General features: G+C 37.9%; 1 protein-coding gene across 1 annotated transcript in view; it reads left to right on the top strand.

Moving 5' to 3' along the window:
- The window catches only part of ABI3BP (ABI family member 3 binding protein), a 165,356-nt gene that overhangs the window by 79,073 nt on the left and 66,401 nt on the right, over positions 1-19,882 (top strand). The window contains exons 19-31 of the mRNA XM_064143939.1: positions 1,166-1,231; positions 1,598-1,663; positions 3,114-3,188; positions 6,080-6,145; positions 6,512-6,577; positions 7,959-8,033; positions 9,083-9,157; positions 10,187-10,261; positions 11,097-11,171; positions 11,713-11,787; positions 12,915-12,980; positions 14,251-14,331; positions 19,382-19,447. Coding sequence (XP_064000009.1) covers positions 1,166-1,231; positions 1,598-1,663; positions 3,114-3,188; positions 6,080-6,145; positions 6,512-6,577; positions 7,959-8,033; positions 9,083-9,157; positions 10,187-10,261; positions 11,097-11,171; positions 11,713-11,787; positions 12,915-12,980; positions 14,251-14,331; positions 19,382-19,447 — 927 coding nt within the window. The remainder of the gene's footprint in view (positions 1-1,165; positions 1,232-1,597; positions 1,664-3,113; positions 3,189-6,079; positions 6,146-6,511; positions 6,578-7,958; positions 8,034-9,082; positions 9,158-10,186; positions 10,262-11,096; positions 11,172-11,712; positions 11,788-12,914; positions 12,981-14,250; positions 14,332-19,381; positions 19,448-19,882) is intronic.

Genomic DNA, 19,882 nt, shown 5'->3' on the forward strand with positions numbered 1-19,882 from the left:
CTTGGGATAAGAGAGTAAGAGGAACTCACTTTAGTGATTCTTCACCATAAAATGAGATGATGGCCTGTACAAGAGTGAGTAGTCAAAGATATACTGGAATTCTGCAGAAAAATTGCTTGTGGTCACTTCACAGAATCACAGGATGAATTTCAGACATTTCTATAAGCAGACACTGTGTTAGTGTCAGGGACTGACATTTCTGACCCATATAATTCCAAATTTGGTTGATTCTAGTGGAAACATGAGATCAAATCTTGAATTTTGAATCCAGAGTTGGGTCTCTTAACTTCTATTTGGCTTGCTTTGCAACAGCTGTTGACATCTTTCTAGGAATATCTTCTACAGTAAAGCCCTATAGATACTTGCAAATGTTCTATAGTATTCCCAGGTTCACTAACAAGTAGGTACTCTGTTTTCTGTTTGCTGAAAAGTTCTTCAGCTTAGGGTAAACATTGCAAGAGGCTAAACAATTAGAAAATATCTTTGCAGAGCTCTTGTTTTCGCATTCATTAGCAAATGAAATCAGGATGGAGAGGAAATAGCACAAAGGTGTGTGTAGTGAAATGGATCATTGAAAGGGAGAAAGTCTGAAACTTGCAGTCGATCTCTTCACAGTCATGGGGAATGAAGAAAGGGGGAATGGGAGTGGTGAGGACTTAGACTGTTCTTTATAAAAATAATTATAATGAAAATAGCTTTTTTTGCAAAGTTTTTGAGCTTCTAAAGTGTGTACAAGTTATGAAAGTGTATTGATAGGATAATGTGTCATTCATTCCTTCATGCTTGAATATGAAAGTAGTGTTTGTGGCATTGGACAGGAATATACTACCTGTTATCTTGAATTCTGAATAGGAAGATGAGTCTCCTGGCTCACTCTGTTTCTTTAAGCATCTTTCAAGGAAATGTGAGGAGCGCCTTGTGAAGGAGCTGTTTAGCCATTTTTGTGCTGATAGAGAGCCATTTGGCTACAGAGTGTCTAAGAAGGTTGTATAAGATGCAACCAGAGCAAGACTATTCCCTGCTGATCTGGTCCCTGAGACAACGAGGTATTGGCAGGGAAGGGATGTATTGCCCCACTCCAAAGTGTTGTGAACCAGTGCTGCTTGTACTGCTGCAACAAGACCCTGTGTGTGTATCTCAAGATCCTTTCCATGTCTGACCATAGCCACCCAGAGGCTGCGCCCAGAATCCACCACCTCTGCTTCAGTGGAAACCAGAAGGCGTGTGAAGGGTAAATAGCCAGTGACTCCCTTCCTCTGCTAATCAGCGGGGTAACACTTTGCTCTGCAGCCATCAGCCTGTCCCCAGATGGTCTGATGTCCTGAGAAGTGGGTCCATGATGTGGTAGGTCCCTCGTGGCTCCTTGCTGGAAATCACTGCATTGGCAGGCTTTCTGCTGCCTTAGTTGGGCTTTCCCATGGAGATCCTTCCATCTCTGGTTGACAGAGAGCATCTTGCTCCTCTGGGGAGGGATGCTGTGACATGACACCTGCCAGGAGTAGGGCCACATCTCCTTGTTTGTAGCTCTGTCTTGATACCTCCCAGGTGACAGCAGCCTGTGTGAGGACCTGAGAGTGGCTTTTGTCTTTGATCTTAGCTACTCGAAGACCAAGGCGGAAGTCCACCACACCTTCCCCTGTGACAACCCAGCAAACCACGATGGGTAACTAACAAGTTATCTTCTCCTTTCCTTCACTCCCCTCTTTCTTGCTCCCCATCATGCCTCCCACCCCAAACCACCTGGCATCCTTGTCATCTTCCATGGAGAGAGGATGGAGGCTTATAGGTGCAGCTTGGCTTGCTGAAGCACTCGCCGCAATGGCTCTGTGGTCCTGTTGTTTGCTCCCATGCTTTTTCCATTGCTTATGAGCATTGCTGTGAGGACTGAGTGACAGTTTGCACAGAGAACATATCACTCCACCTTGCCTTCAGCTGCCTTTCTCCTGCTTCTTTATGTTTTGGTACCTTGTCTTCCTCTCTCCTGACACGTCCAAACCCAACAGCTTTTGTGGGAGACAAAATCCATTTGGGCTGACACAAGAGGACAGCACTGCAATACGGCTGCTCACCAGGGATTGCTGGCCCAAGGTTGTGGCCGCTGGTTGCTTCACCACTGACTTTCAAGGAGTCTGGTAGCATCTGCCCACACCTTACTTTGCCATCACCTGGAATTGGGAGTATTCTGCTGCACTTCTGCTTTTGAAAGTCACATGAAAGTTTCACAAATGATGCCTCTTTGCAGCTTCTAATGAATACCAGAGTGTTTCTTCAACATTCAATTCACCTGTATGCAGAAAGTCATATTGACTGAAGTCATTGGATATGGCACTTGGTGTTGATGGGTGATGGCTTCTTTCATGCTGGCTGGGGTGCAAGAGCAATGTTATGGCCTGGCAGTATCTTTTTGACCCTAAAGTAAAAAAACAATACATGAGCAGACTGTTAAACTTACAGACCTGAAGTCCAATGCAAGTTCAAAGTGCAATGGACCATTTTCAGTGTCATCTGATGTTTTGTGGCACTTTTGTCGTGCAGCAGTCTTGCCTGCATATCAGGCCTTCAGAATCTTTTCAAATGAAGTTACATTTTTTTATGTTGCATTTCTTAAAGGACTTGACTTTTCTTTCTTGTTTTTACAGTGTAGAAATAAGATACTTATAATTAGAACACAAATATTTGGCTGGGTTAAGGGCTTTTTTTTCTCTATCTCATAATGTTGCCTGGATCACTTTTTATGTTCTTCTATTTTTGCCATTTTTTAACATTGGATACATTTCAATATCATCATCTCATGAATTTGCCTTCTTTATGCCACTCTTTGCCCACTCTTCTTGTTTTTTTTCAACCTGACTTTCTATCTAATGTCATGGTAACGGTTTCCCATTCTACTCGTGACATTCCATTTCAGTTTTTGCAGCTCATTTGTGTTCTACACATCTTTGCATATTAACATATTTATTTTTGTATTTTACTCGTTTTTTCAGAAAACATTTTTGTATATCTTCAATTCATTACTATTTCAGCAGTAAACACCCACATCCATCATTGCAGATGCTGCTGTGGTGTGATGGTTCCTGTGTCTTTTAAATAATAAGCCACAATTTTTTTTTCAGCATCACAGGATTCTCTTCATCTTACTACCACTCCCCATATATCTACATCTGCAATTATGCCAGAGCGAGAGACTGGTAAATGGCATTTGCCTTATTTCCAATCTTTGATCTTTCTTGATTTCTAAGAAGTGCTGTTGTAATGTTTGCTGTTTGTCCTGGCTTTATAATGCTGCCTGCAGTGGTCTTTAATTTGTACATTAAGGCTTTGTGTTATTTGTAATAATTGCCAGTGCCCAGCCATTCTAATCTCAGTTAAATGATCCTGATGAGATCTGGCTATTTCAGGGTACTTTGTTATTACTGAAAGGTTGTGGTGAGGTAGGGCAGGGCAGAACATAACAGATGAGAGGAAATTGTTGAGCTTTGTTTATTTTGTGGGTGGCACCATCACAGCTATCTTTTATTGAAGGAATGTGACAACAGTGAAGTAGATGTGGCTAAATGATCATTAACATTTTTTTGTCATCTGGAGATTTGTGTATTACAGCATATCTACCTGATTCGTGTTTTCCCTACCAGATTCACGTTTTCCCTACTGTCGTTTGCTAACCTTTGGTCAATGTTCTTAAGTTTCTCATCCCAAATAAATTTAGGAAAGCCTTTGCTGTCACAGAATTCACACTGAACACAAACATCATGCAGCTGTTACTACTCCATGGGTGGTACTGACGGTTACCCTGCCTCTGCATCAATGCAATATTTTTGTTTCCATTTACAGCTGAGGACTCTGTTGTTTCCAAGGTCATTTCAGTCAAATCATACTCTCTTCATTGGATAGGAGACTTTCAGCAGTTAGTCAAGTGTGACTTTACTGCTCTCTGCAACTTATACTCTCAGAAGTATCACAGCCTTCTCTCTTGATGTGAAGAATCAGGCAACTTTGATTTCTTATAACTTGTCCTCCAACTTTAATCAGTCATGAGTGGTCTTAACATCAAGAGCTTTACTCCCCATAGAAATAAGCCACATTTCTTTCATGCTGGCTGCATAATTTTTCTGACAGAATTGATAGGGTGCTGGGCCAAGTCACCTCGACTACACTATCACCTAAAAAGGTTGGACCACATGATCCTCGAGGTCACTTCCAACCTGGCACTCTATGATTTCTTGCAAACTGAGTGTTCTTGGTAGTGAGGAGTTACCAGAAGGGCTGCCAGTGAGCTGTTGGTGAAATGCCAGTTTAATTTTCCCTATTTGTGGATAGGAACAACTGCAAGATGAAAATTGTGTACCAGGTACTACTTTCATTTAAGGCAACATATATGATGGGTACAATGAGTAATGATTTTTTAATTATTCTTAGTTCACATTTGCAATATTAATTGGTATTATTACCATAACTGCCAGTGACCAAGTATGTACTACTGAACGTAATAGAATTTTGCATCATAAATATCCTAGGTACTTTGAAACACTGTGAGACTGGTAATCAAACTTTTTAACTTTCCCATTATTCACTTTGAGGGTGCTAGAGAACTGGCAACCTCAGAGAGAGGTAGTGGAATGTCTGTCTCTGGAAGCATTCAAAACTTGCCTGAATGCGTTCCTGGGTGATTGACTCTAAGTGATCCTGCTCTGACATGGGGTTGGACTAGGTGATCTTCAGAAGTCTCTTCCAACCTCTACCATTCCGTAATTCTGTGACATTCAGTGCCCTGATACATATTCCTTGAAGTTATACTGCTTTTTGGCTTATATTTACTTTGTTACTACTGTACCGAAAATTTGTGGTTGCTGGAAATTAAGACACCTTCCTGGTCAGTCACAGTGTTGAGAGATGTGTGATGAATGCAGGGAATTCTTTGTAGTTTTGTTTTCTGATGACTATGTTGTTGTGACAAAATTCTTATCAGGAAGAAGGAAGTTTTTTTTTCAAACATCTCAACACTTGGTGGTCCAGATATGGGCAGGATAAAAAAGACAAATGTGTCTATTTATGGAGACAAAGGATTGTTTGGCCCGCATGTATCCTAAAGCCAATTTCATCACTGTTTTTATTCTTCAGTAGGACAAATTTAATACTGAATATAGGAACTTTCCTTTCTCTCTTTTTGTATATTCCAAACCTTATCTTCTACAGTAAAGCCCTATAGATACTTGCAAATGTTCTATAGTATTCCCAGGTTCACTAACAAGTAGGTACTCTGTTTTCTGTTTGCCATCTTAATTGCTGTGTTGAAAATTTCTTCAGCTTCGAGTAAACATTGCAAGAGGCTAAACAATTCAGAAAATATCTTTGCAGAGCTCTTGTTTTTGCATTCATTAGCAAATGAAATCAGGATGGAGAGGAAATAGCACAAAGGTGTGTGTAGTGAAATGGATCATTGAAAGGGACAAAGTCTGAAACTTACAGTCGATCTCTTCACAGTCACGGGGAAAAGAGAAAAGGGGAATGGGAGTGGTGAGGACTTAGTCTGTTCTTTATAAAAATAATTATGATGAAAATACTTTTAAAAATAGCTTTTTGCAAAGTTTTTGAGCTTCTAAAGAGAGTACAAGTTATGAAAGTGTATTGATAGGATAATAAGTTATGAAAGTGTATTGATAGGATAATGTGTCATTCATTCCTTCATGCTTGAATATGAAAGTAGTGTTTATTGCATTGGACAGGAATATACTACCTGTTATCTTGAATTCTGAATAGGAAGATGAGTCTCCTGGCTCACTCTGTTTCTTTAAGCATCTTTCAAGGAAATGTGAGGAGCGCCTTGTGAAGGAGCTGTTCAGCCATTTTTGTGCTGATAGAGAGCCATTTGGCTACAGAGTGTCTAAGAAGGTTGTATAAGTTGCAACCAGAGCAAGACAATTCCCTGCTGATCTGGTCCGTGAGACAACGAGGTATTGGCAGGGAAGGGATGTATTGCCCCAAATATAGCTCTCCAACGTGTTGTGAACCAGTGCTGCTTGTACTGCTGCAACAAGACTCTGTGTGTGTATCTCAAGATCCTTTCCATGTCTGACCATAGCCACCCAGAGGCTGCGCCCAGAATCCACCACCTCTGCTTCAGTGGAAACCAGAAGGCGTGTGAAGGGTAAATAGCCAGTGACTCCCTTCCTCTGCTAATCAGCGGGGTAACACTTTGCTCTGCAGCCATCAGCCTGTCCCCAGATGGTCTGATGTCCTGAGAAGTGGGTCCATGATGTGGTAGGTCCCTCGTGGCTCCTTGCTGGAAATCACTGCATTGGCAGGCTTTCTGCTGCCTTAGTTGGGCTTTCCCATGGAGATCCTTCCATCTCTGGTTGACAGAGAGCATCGTGCTCCTCTGGGGAGGGATGCTGTGACATGACACCTGCCAGGAGTAGGGCCACATCTCCTTGTTTGTAGCTCTGTCTTGGTACCTCCCAGGTGACAGCAGCCTGTGTGAGGACCTGAGGGTGGCTTTTGTCTTTGATCTTAGCTACTCGAAGACCAAGGCGGAAGTCCACCACACCTTCCCCTGTGACAACCCAGCAAACCACGATGGGTAACTAACAAGTTATCTTCTCCTTTCCTTCACTCCCCTCTTTCTTGCTCTCCATCATGCCTCCCACCCCAAACCACCTGGCATCCTTGTCATCTTCCATGGAGAGAGGATGGAGGCTTATAGGTGCAGCTTGGCTTGCTGAAGCACTCGCCGCAATGGCTCTGTGGTCCTGTTGTTTGCTCCCATGCTTTTTCCATTGCTTATGAGCATTGCTGTGAGGACTGAGTGACAGTTTGCACAGAGAACATATCACTGCACCTTGCCTTCAGCTGCCTTTCTCCTGCTTCTTTATGTTTTGGTACCTTGTCTTCCTCTCTCCTGACACGTCCAAACCCAACAGCTTTTGTGGGAGACAAAATCCATTTGGGCTGGCAGAAGAGGACAGCACTGCAATACAGCTGCTCGCCAGGGATTGCTGGTCCAAGGTTGTGGCCACTGGTTGCTTCACCACTGACTTTCAAGGAGTCTGGTAGCATCTGCCCACACCTTACTTTGCCATCACCTGGAATTGGGAGTATTCTGCTGCACTGCTGCTTTTGAGGTCACATGAAAGTTTCACAAATGATGCTTCTTTGCAGCTTTGAATGAATACCAGAGTGTTTCTTCAACATTCAATTCACCTGTATGCAAAAAGTCATATTGACTGAAGTCATTGGATATGGCACTTGGTGTTGATGGGTGATGGCTTCTTTCATGCTGGCTGGGGTGCAAGAGCAATGTGCTCTGGCAACATGTTTTGACCCATGAGATAACAATGCATTATGTAAGCAGTCTGTTGAGATCTCAAGTTGAGTGCAATCTCAAAGTCTAAAGAAAGATCTTAACCTTTCCTTTCCTTTAAGATTCTTTTTAATGGTGTCTCAGTCTACTTTGAAAGTGATTCTGAAATATGAGTTTCTGTGCTTCAGGGTCTTTTCAAATGATGTTGCAATTTTTGCCCATATGCATCCTTTTCGGGATACTTTACCTTCTCTTCTGTAAAAAACAAATGCTGTCTGTGTATAAGTCATGCATTTCTCCTCTGTTTTTTGACATTGTGTTCCAATTGAGTTTCTATGTCACATCTTATTCTGCAAGGCATAAGCAAGTCTTTATTTGCCTTTCAGCACTTTTTCCAGTTAGTTGTTTCATTCTTTTTTTTCTTACTCTTTTATTCTTTTGTTTGATTTCTTTTAATATTTCTTTGTATTTCTTATAACATCTTTTTAGTTTTCATCACCAGTGCTTCTTCACACATTATCATCAGTAAATCCATTCCATCTGCATTTGAGACATTTTTCCTTTCTGAGTTCCCTGGTTTCTTCACAACAATTTGAAACCTTTTCAGTCTATAGATTGAGATGAGGCCAAAAAGTATGTTTTGTTTTGTTTTATTTTCCAGCTTCAGTGGACTCTCATCATGTTACTTACCCGTTCCAAACATCTGCATCAGCAGAAATATCAAAACCAGAGGCTGGTAAATTGTGTTTATGATACTTACATAGCTCAGGATTTGTTTTGGCATCAAGGATGTTGCAGTTACAGGCTGTTTGGGCTAATTGCCTGGTGTTGCATGAATTTTATTTAGAGTATTTGGTAATTAGGCTTTGTAACTACATTACAATATTCTGTGGTATAGGATCAAATAAAAAAAATGCAGGGATCAATACTCACATGAGTGCTTTTAATTTGTTGGATATGAAGACCACTAGCTAAATGTAGTCATTATCAATTACCAACATATGTTTTTTATTTGGACATTTTACCAGGGGCTATTTTTTGTTGGTAATACCATACCAATTATTTTGCAGTTTTCTATCTTATTGTTTTGTTTGTTTCAAGTTATATTATTGTTTTATTTTGGAAATTCTCTTATTAGGGTCACAGCTATCCAAGATTAAAATTGTGTTTGTATTAAGATAGGTCTATGCAAGAGATCAGAAGAGAAAACATCTTAAACCTGACAGTATTTTGATAGTATTGCTTTGAGTTTTCTGCATCACTTTCTGGCTCTTCAGCATGTCATGTAAATTGTTCTAATTTACGTTATATCAATTACATGAGCTATCACAATTTAATTTAAATGCCAAATTGCATGATGTGTAAAACCTATCACTCAAAATACTGGCATCTGTCAAACTGAAACAACTGAAATGTTTGCAGATATACCTGCTTGTAGAAGTCCCTATTAGCATATATTTAGGTTTCTTTCTGCAGCTATAGGTGAATTCAGAAGCACAGGGTTTGGGGTTTTTTTTTAGTGTTACATCTGCACAAATGATTTGACTCTTGTAGCTTAGTCTGCTCTTAGGAGAACTGCAGTTTCAGACATGGTGTATCAGTTAGGTGTAGATGATTTTTTTCAACTGGGATGTTCATTCCATTTCAAGTTTGAAATCTTGTGACTCTGTATTACAGTGGTGTTGGCATCTTGCAAAGCAATGTAAAACAATCTTACTTTTAATCATTTTTAATTTTTTCCCCCCTCTACTTCTTTACCATTTATTACTTATCATTTTCCTGCAGTTACAAGTTCAGCTGACCTGGAAAAATCTATGCTTCCACTTTCCAGAACACCCCATGTGCTAACAACAACTATGGGTAATAGTAATGCTTTAGCTTTTCAGTTAAACCACTTTATTTTGATAACTATTTTGGAAATCCTATCCATCCCAGACATTTTGGTCATCTTTCCACTTGAGTCATGACCATCAGTGTAGATAAAAGCACCTGTTTTCACATGAGCCAAGTCAACCTGTTGCTTTCTGAGAAACTCACCTGACTGTTTCTGATTCATCTCTTCAAATGCCCTTAGGGCTATTTTTAGATACATTAACATGAAGTAAGTATCATTTTAAAATAATAATAATAACAACAATATTGATAATACTTATTGTGTTGTTATTATTAATAGTAATAATGCCTAAAACTTCCTAAGAATCTTAAAATTCTGTTTCATTTCTTTCAAGTTTAATTCTTCTACCCTTAGCTAGGTGGATGCACATATTTATATGCTCTATATTGTTTATAGCAGCATAGTAATTTTCTTTCTCACTATTTCTTACTCTTCAGTGATTACTATATTTGTTTTACTTTTGTTTTAAATCTGTATATAAGTATACAGATTATTTAGACATCCAATGGTTTTGGCATAAAACACTGAGGAGCATTAGGACAGTCTTTTTATAGAAATATATTTGCTGAGTTTTTTCTTTTTTCCATTGTAGATTATAATTTTATGCCTTTGTTTGAAATGCTTATGATCATAGTGTTAGAATTTTTTTAATCATAGATTATTTTTTTAATTGTTATCATTGTCATCATCATACAATCGTTATATTTTCTGGACTGCTCTAAGCTACATGGACCCTGCCATCTAAAGTCATACTAGCTCTGGCTGGCTCACACTTCAGCTTCAATTATCATTTCCATCAGTACTTTCAACTCCCATTATAAACCAGCACTGTTTTATTGTCACAGTGTGGTATGCTTATTGTGGGTGGACCTCTGCAATGTAGGTTAGGTAGGTTATAACATTGGTCATTCCTATAAGACAAAAATAAAGGTATGTGTAGCATAAATAATCATAGATACTGTGACCTTTTGTTTTGTTTTGTTTTGTTTTCATAGCTTACAGTGGTATTCAGCCTGTTCTTTCAAGCCCCATGACACCTAGTAAGCCTGAAATAGCAGATGCTGGACCAGGTACTATACTCTCTACCGAGTTCTTCACTCTACTGAATGACACGCTCTAAAACTCACTGAAATGAGTACCCTAGTAATCTTCACTTCCAGTCTGTATTAAGATTAGACCTGTAACACCTGAGTCTTGAATTTAGATTGCAGTTAATGGTTGAAATCAGGTCTTTCTCATACTAAAAATGCATATGGCAACACACAACCACATGATTCTCCTTCAATATTTTGACAAATATGCTGTATAGATAATTAGAAAACTATTAATTTCCCAGTAATGATGAGGAAAATACTGTGATGTAAGCTGCAAACTGCATTCTACTTCTGTATCCCTAAGGACATAAAATTGATTTACAATTACAAATGCCTTTTTTTTGGACTGCAAAAATTAGTGATTGACAGTTGGATCAATCATTAGCTTTATACTCCAAATTTTGCATGGTTTTAACATCTGACTAATTGATTATTTGATGTGTTTTCTTCATTAAATTTCTATATTTTATATTATACTCTTTAAGTGATGAACTAAACCTCGAAATGTTCAAATAGTCCACTTAAAATCCTACTTAGCAGTGGTTGAGATTCAGATCAGTTGCAATGCAGGCAAGAGGAATTAAACATCCAGAATTTCCACACATCAGAAAAGTGTTGGTTTATATTCATTGAAGCTCTGTGCAGTTCAAAAGACTATATTTCTTTCTAATGGATACTAAACTGATAAGTATCCAAGCACTAGTGAAATATTTGTTGTTCTTGTGAAAACAGAGTTGGTTTTGCTTACGGAGGAGGAGTTTCTTCCACCAGTGCTTTGCTCTCTTATGATTGTCACAATTTCTTCCAACAGCAACAAGTGAATCCTTTCTGGAAACACTCACACCTAAAACTTCTCATCCTTTTCAATGGCCAAGGGTAACATTAGGTAATGTTGTTGTTTTCACCCAGTGAAAAACTCTGTGTTTGTTTTAAGCACTTCATCCCATATGACCTCATTTCTTGCAGCACATCATTTCACGTGCATAACCATTATTCTTCTCCCTGTTTTGAGAGTCTTGTTCTTTCCTTACCATGAGACTGATTCTTCTTGATGTATCCCTTTATGAAAACATGTTTTGGGATGGTTTTACTGTTTTCAGAGAGGTAAAACTTTCCTCTTGCATGAAAAGCTCCATCTTCCTTTTATCAGAGTGTGCTGTTCATCACTCATTCTCATGTACATGCATGTATTGTCTTTGCCTCTGATATGCAGAACTTGTGGAAATAGTGTTTTGGAAGCACAGAATCAATTTCTCATCAAGGCACAACATTTCAGTACCATCTCCATTCCACATAATATCATCAGATGGCTTTGACATTCTATGCTAAGTTGACTTCTTTTCAATATAAATTTGTGGCATGTGCTGTTTGTTGTGGGCAACACTTGTTAAAAAACTGTTAATTGCAAACTGAGCTCTTTCTTTCAGCTCCAAGAGAAATGCCACTTATTCCTTCTAAACCAAAACCATCTGTTAGCCCAGAAGTACAGCCTGTAAAACCTGGTAATTGTGCTTACCATTTTTGTAAGCTGGGATGTGGAGACTTATGTTCACCTAGCATAGATAAGTAAAACCTTCTAAAAACTGGCCGCAGCTATGCCATACATGAGCCTCTTGGCTAGCTCGTTCTAAAATCAGTCATTTGGAGTGGTCTAACAAAAAGGAGATTTAAACTCATCAGTTCTTTAATTTTGCAGCATTTTTAAAGGACTGGAAGGGGAAATGACTTCTTAGTGGAATAGGGTCTTTTTGTACCAACACTATATATGATTATCACTTCCATAATCTCTTTTTCCAGTTCTCATTTGCCAGCTCATGCAGATATACTATATCAAAGGTGGCACATTTGCTAGTCACACCAGTTCATTGATTAAAAGTACCAGTCACCAGTCAATAAGTCCTCCTGCAGGGACTCACTGGAAAGGTTTGCCGTTTCAGTGGAACTTGCACAGCTTTATCAATGTAAAATGGGAAGTTTTCACATACATGAAAGATACATTCTTTGACCATGGGAATATTCTTGTCACATTGTGTCTTTTTTATGCTTTTTTATTAAAAAAAAAATCTTTCTATGAATTTTCTTCTGATTTAAGGGAGGTGAATTTGTCTCCTTTAATTATGCAAATACTTGACTAATAAATACAGCAAGCATTATTAGAGACCTAAAAAGTTTTTGTTCTCATATCCTACAAACAATGAGGACAACAAAAAAAGGCAAGAATTGCCTTTTATATCTTATACCCATTTTACAATTAACTGTGTACTCTGATTTGAGGTTTTCAGCAAGATCTTGGCTTTTCCTCTTTAATACAGATTCTCTAGTATTTGTTATGGACTGTAGTCTTTGTTTCAGTCAAAGCCCTCATCTCTTTCTTATTATTGTCTCGAAAAATAAATATATTTGATGATTGTATCAAATGATAAATTAAAAATATCCTGAGATCACAATTACAGGAAAGGAGCCTTAGAAGCAATTTCTCACCTATAGCCATGAATGCAAAAGAAAAGCTTAGTTGCATGCTTATTTGGTCTATTTAAAAAGAAACTCCTTAAACTATTGGAATGATAACAATTTTGGCTTACTGCTGATGCATCTACTCATCTACTACATTTGAGTTTTTCTTTTCTAGCCCCTAAGCCACCACTTTTGGAGCCTAAAACCTCTCCGACTGTTGAACAACCAAATGCAACACTAGGTAATACATTTTTCTGTAGCTGTTGGTCGCTCATCATTGCAGTCTAAGCCACAATTTATACTCCGTCACTTCATCTCATACCTTTAATTATAAATAATCAATTTTTTCTGAAAGAGGAAAAAAGTTAGGAAATAAGCATTCAGAAATACATTTTTCTAAACTTATGAGAATAGGAAACAAGTTGGGGTTTTATTGACACAGTTTTACTAGTTCTATAGTACAGTAAATATTTGGGATCAGAATTGTCTCCCATTTGTTGGGAGTTTTTCTACACCAACACATTTTACTCTCAGAAAACCATCAGAGACCTATTGGAAATAATATTGTAAGGCCAAGTGCAAGGTTAGCACTGTGGGCATTAGTCTCAGAACTCTCAGCGAAGAATTCCTTTGGCACTAGGTGGATGTGTTAAGTCTACTCTTCTTCTGTGAATCTTTCTGAATGTCGTTTTGGCTCAAAAACACTTCTCGCTCACTTCAAACCTCTTATTTCACTTTTCTATCAGTAAATGTCTTTTTTTTTTTTCATGTCTAAATGTAGCATGTTAGACTGTGTCCATTGCTATGAAACTTTCTTGGAAAGCAGTCACATAGCACTGCTTTGTAAAAATGAACAAAAATCCAGACTATACTACCTAAATTTCACCTGATACCAGTTCAACAGTCATAGTCAGCTGATTACAGTTTCAGCCTATGCATGTTCAAGACAAAAAAAAAAGTTTCTAGGACTTGTTGTTCTTAAATTTTTACCATCATTTAGATGCTACTGCTTCTATTATATTAACAGAATTAAGTTACTCCAGTTATAAAGCAATTCCCTTTTTTATTAGTTTTTCTAGCTGCTTACCAGTAATTTTCTTACTGTGTTGAAAATGGAATACATTTTTACATATTTTGTCTACATTTATCTTTTGATGGTGTACAATCATCCTGGAGTTCAAAAGCACAAAGAGCCTTATTATTTTACCTCTTGGGTATCTTGCAAAAATTAATTTGCTAATATAGTGAAATGAACATTTTGATGTAATTGTAAGTTACAAGTGCATATTATAAATTTGCTTGCTGACTTTTACAGTGAAGACAAACAGACATTTTGCTGGGGTGGTGAAGTCTTGGGAAGATTTTTGAAAAGCCTTCTTAGCAAATCACATTTCACCACTTGCTTTTTTTTCCCAGTAGGGATTCATTTCTTCCTTTCCAGCCTTCAAGTATGCGATTTCTATGTGACACAATGGAAAGGATAATCTTACAATCCAGTATATTTCTTTCAGCTCCTAAAGAAGCAAAACTCACGCCTTCTGCATCTAAACCTAGACCATCTACCAGACCCAAAAAGCCACGAAGAAAACCTGGTAACTAACTCCCATAGCAAACATTTGTTATAAACTTAGCCATATACTTCAGTTTATTCTGTGTGAAGTTCAGCATTTAGTCATCAGAAAGATGGGCACTGAGGAGAGTTTTGTTCTTTCAGAAATATTTTTGTATGGAACAAAAAAAAAAACCAAAAACCAAACCACCAAGCCCCAAAAACCCTGAAGCAAAACAAGAAACTTTTAACTTCTGTATCCCAAATCACTGAGTCGCATGGACAGACATTGAACCAAATTGTTTTCCTGCCTGCTTTTCATTGTAAAATAAAATGGTTTCCAAATGAGTTCAGCACAGGATCTAGAAAAATCCAAATCTCCTGCTTGGTGGTGGTTATAGTGTCTTGTATAGAACCATAAGATTTTTGTTGATTTAGCTAGTAGTGTGGAAATAAGTCATATCCTGCTGTGGAATTTAGTAAAGGCATGTTTTATGATAACAGATGAAATTGCACCTTCCTACCAAGGTTGAATTAGGTATACCTTGTGTGTCAGAGAATAAAAGCACCTGGAGTTTTTATTTACAAAAATATTAGTAGTGTTAGATGGTTTATAATGAAGCAGGAAAGCATAAATTTCTATAATTGTATATTATAAGAATCTATTACTTAATCCTGGAAGAGATCAGGCAGTACTATTCAATTCGTTCCAGATTCTCTGCAAACTATTTTTTTGCTCGTGAAAATAATTACTCTTTTCAGGTCAAATAATTCCCTGAGAAAGTTGTTAACTAAATGGCATTTATGACTTGGAACTCTCTCGAAACAGGGTGCATAATTAGTTTTCCATGGTGATTACAGCTCCTACAACATTTTTCATGTAGGAAATGCTGTATTGTATTACTAGAACACTTACATTTGTCTCTTCTGTAGATGTCTATATCTGAATGTAAATCTGAATCCTTCCTGGGCTTTTTTGAAACAATAGAGATAAATCCCAACTCATTTAGAAATTTGCATAAAATTGTTTTACACCCTTGGACTGCTAAGGTCAACACTGTAGGTCGATGTTTCTCCAATGAATGCCTGTTTCTATATAACTACATAGAGTGTGGCTTGATCCTGAATTTGTACACATGCCTCTTGTTTGTTCTTTCCTTGTTGGTAATTTCAGTGATCAATCATTTGGAAACTCAACACTTTTAAGTCATAATTAAGCTTGTAATGATCTTCCTGTGAGTGAGTATTTGTGAATTTGGCCTTTGTTCTGGTGATCTTTTTGTTCAGTAGTTATTACATGAGTCATAAAACAAGCAGTGCATGGTGATAACCTGGATTTTGGGTAGGTGATAAAATGGAAACAGAGCAGGATCTCACCTGTATTCCAAGGTCACCTGAGAGTTTGGATTAAATTAGAAACTTGTGTCATGGCAGTGGTTTTTATCTTTCCTTAACAGTGAGTCAAAATAATGAAGAATATGTGCCAAATTCGTACTTGATTGAATTACTAATGACTATCTGTAGGTCAAAATTCCTGAAAGCTAATTTTGGCCCCCATTCTTAACAAGGCTTTTGTATCATTTCTGATAAAGTGTTTGTCTTTTTACAGTGGAGCAAAAAAAAAACAACCCAAAGCTCCACATCTGCTTCTTTTTTTTTTTTTTTTAAGAAGCTATATAAACAATTTCAAGTTTGTTTCTTTTCCAAACAACAACACATTATAGGGAAAGATTACAGCTTTGTTTTTCTTGATATTTGAGTAATTGCATGAAAACAAGCTCTTCTCAGTGTGGTGAAGTTCATCTATTGTGCTCACCTCTGTTATTAGCTAGCCAGAAGTCTCCTCATCTAAACATACTAAGTTCTCCATTTTTTTTTTCAGAAAAGGAAATTATAATGAATTTTCCTACTGCACTGCAACATTTTCTTTCAGAAAAGTGCAAAACCAGATCTTTATACTGAATTCATGCTGTGTCCCTGTAAGAGCATCATAAATTGCTCTATCCTGTGCTTCTAGTACAAAATGCTCTTCATATGCATCCGTGCATTTCCACTGCAGTGGTATGATACTTCTGCAAAAGAACTGCAGAACTGTTTTAACAACAAATGAACAGAACTTACCTGTTGTAGAAGATTATATCAACCACCTACTATTTGTAAATTTGCAAGGTCTCAGTAGTACAGTACTGAAATTAAGATAATGTTAGCTAGATTGATCCATACATATAGTTGTTTCTTTTGCAGTCTTCTGTTCTTTGCCAGCACTATGAGAGCCCAAAAATGACTTCTAAACATATGACTTCTAAAGTAGTCATACCAGAGAAACATGGCCTTTTAGTCTACAAAAACTCTGCATGATAACTTGATGCATGTCCTTCTTACTATCTACTATTCTTCAAAGTTACCTGGTATCTTGATGCTTACAGCCCAATAATCTGAAAGACTGTTCAGTAATATCAAGAACAACTTTGTTATCAAAATTCTCTTATGTTCACTGGGAGTTTTTTTTTAGGTACTTCACTTTCCTGAAGGTCAGAGGAAACTACAGATGTTTTATTTTCTCCCAATCTTATTTCCCTCTCATGAGCTTTCTGAGAAGTCCATCTTCAAGTCCAACTTTCTCATTTTATCTGGAAAAGCCTACATGAAATGTGAATTATATCTCTATGAATGTTTGGTTTTTTTTTTAATGGACTGAGAAGAAATCACTACCAGAGACATTGAAAGTCTCTTTAGGCTTGGAAGGAGGATGGCATTGTCTTTTTTTGGTGGTGGTGGTGGTGGTGGTTTTGGGGGAAAAAATAATAGAGAACAAAAACAGATGAGAGTTATTTAAAATTCATCAGAAAATTGTGTGATCAGAAAATGGTCCCTCTACATCTACTTCAAATGCGGTTGGAGTGAGGTGAGGGTCATTCTCTTCACACATGCAGCAAGTGAGATAACAAGAGGAAACAGCCACAGGTTGTACCAGGAGATGTTCAGGCTGGATATTAGGGAAAAATTCTTCCCAGAAAGAGTTATCAAGCACTGGGACAGGATGCCCAGAGAAGTGGTGGAGGCAACATTGCTGGAGGTATTTAAAAGACACGTGGATGTGGTACTTAGGGACAAGGTTTAGCAGTAGTGACTTAGCAGTAGTGGCAGGATTGCAAGCTCTAAGCAAATGATTTGACTTAGTGACCTCAAAGGTCTCTTCCAGCTTCAACGGTTCTATGGTTCTGTGCTCAATGTATGGCTGTAGGTTACTTCTGATTCTTCCAGAACTGAGTACCTAACTTAATGAAGAACTACTTTTCTGCAAAACACCTGTCAGTTAGTACGCTTCTTACTGGACTGTCATGCTTGCAAGGATACCAAAGTGTAGAGTTGAGACAAATTCATTATGTGGTACTCATATTTCCAGGTGTAAAAAAATGGTCTGCAGTTGTTAGGTAAAAATTCCTTGCTGATCTTTGTCATGACAGAGCAGTACTTCCACATGTGGTGGTTCAGAGAAGAACTTGGCAAAGAACCAACAACTCCTACTGATGAAGAGTTTTTCCATAGTTGCTTCTGTGTATTCTCATTCTTCACCTTTTGACCCCATCTTCCAGAACCCTGTGATAGCGTGCAGGAATGGACTGCAGTGAATTGGTTGCATGTCATGCATTTCATGCCCTTTGTTTTTTTAAGAACAGTGCTGTGAGCCCCTTTATGCATCACCATTTGGAAGTTACAGGTTGAAAATATTGTTCTATTCAAATGTTACCAAGTCAAGTTCTCAAAATGAGTTTACATGTGAGCCTTAAAATGTTTATGAAGTTTAACATGAAAATCTGGCAGTATGTCAAAAAAATCTCTACCACTATAGAATCCTAGAATAGTTTAGGTTGGCAAAGACTGCTAAGATCATCAAGTCCAGCTGTCAATGTAAGACCATCATGTCCTGAAGGGCAATGTCCACACATTTCTTGAACACCTCTGGGGATGATGACTCTACCACCTCTCTGGGCAGCCTGTTCCAGTCATGACCACACTTGCAGGAAATAAGTTTTTCTTAATATCTAAGCTAAACCTCACCTGGCACAGTTTCAGGCCATTTCTTCTCTTCTTATCATTTGATACTAGGGAGAAGAGACCTAACCATACCTCACTCCAACTGCCTCTCAAAGGGCTGTAGAGAGCAATGAGGTCTCCCTTCAGACTCCTCCAGATTAAACATTCTCAGTTCCCTCAGATGCTTCTCACAAGATCTGTTCTCCAGACCCTTGACCAACTTTGTTGCCTATCTCTGGAAACACTCCAACACCTCAATGTCCTTCTTGAAGAGAGAGGCCCAAAACTTAAACATCTTACAGAGAGAAAGCACCAGGTAGTACAGATAATAAACCACAGGCTGAGAAAGCAGAGTAACCACAGATGGTCAAAGCAGAGTAAATAGGTGAGGTAAAATTTGAAGATTTGGATAAACTGATTACTTAATGACTGTAGATATATTTAGGAATGAAAATAACAAGACTTTAACACTACAGTAAATACTAAAAGGTTCTACCAACTTTCCTCATATTTTTCAGAGTCTTTGGAATGCTTTCCTTTCAAACCTAATTAGGTACTCTGGATAGAGATAGAAGCTTTTTGTCTTATCTGGTGTGCTGTAGCACCAAATAACCTACTGACATCTTCAACCTTACTTTTTGATCTAATCGTTGTACTTTCACTGTGGAAGAAAATCACAAAATTCAGCAGAAATATTTACCAAAAAGAAAAACAAATTCTCTGGATCTTTATTCTTTCAATGGTCTACAGCCATAATGAGAAAAAAAATTCAATTGTCAGGAAAACATTAAGATGAAGACTCATACAGCACATCTGCCAGAGGTGTTCCTGCAAGCATAAATGCACCTTTTATTTCCAAAGAGCAGCAACAGCCACAAAGAGTACTAACTGTTGCATGAGAACTTTCAGAAAATATGCTGTTTACTTAATGTTGCATCTGAATAGTGGTGAGGAAGATGGATTTTGGGAAGCAAAGGCATCTGAGCCCTACCAGAAGTGGAGAAATATATATATGCACCTGTATTTCTCTTAAGAAATTCTCTTTATTCCAACAGCAACCACTCCGATGTCAGTCACTACTAGAAGTCTCTACACATATGAACATCCAAAGTCTGCAGAGGGTAATGATTACAAGTCATAGTCATCCATCTTTTCATTGGTCTCATCATAATATGTGCAGTTGAAAACACCATTTCCTTTAGGCATCTTGCTTAGTCATGTGCAATCCAAACCCAACAAATGCAAATAGAGTCTCGGTGCTTTGTAATTTATCCAGGGAGATATTGTCTTCTAAAACATAGGATATTATCTCAAAGGTAGCTGGTGACAAGTTTGAAACAAAAACAAACAAACAAAAAAGCAATAAGAATTATTGCAATAAATATTTCTATGAAATATACTTAATGTAGCAATCACTTTGAAAACTACAAGCTGCTGAGCAATTTGTGTAGAAAGGAGAGCTCTTTGTTTCACATAACTGGGTGTTGCTTGATCATTTCTCCAATCTACGAAAAATATTACACCTTTTCAACTGATCCATGGAAACTTGCTCTCAA

This window comes from Pogoniulus pusillus, chromosome 5, assembly GCF_015220805.1.
Source record: "Pogoniulus pusillus isolate bPogPus1 chromosome 5, bPogPus1.pri, whole genome shotgun sequence".
NCBI classification, from domain to species: Eukaryota; Metazoa; Chordata; class Aves; order Piciformes; family Lybiidae; genus Pogoniulus; species Pogoniulus pusillus.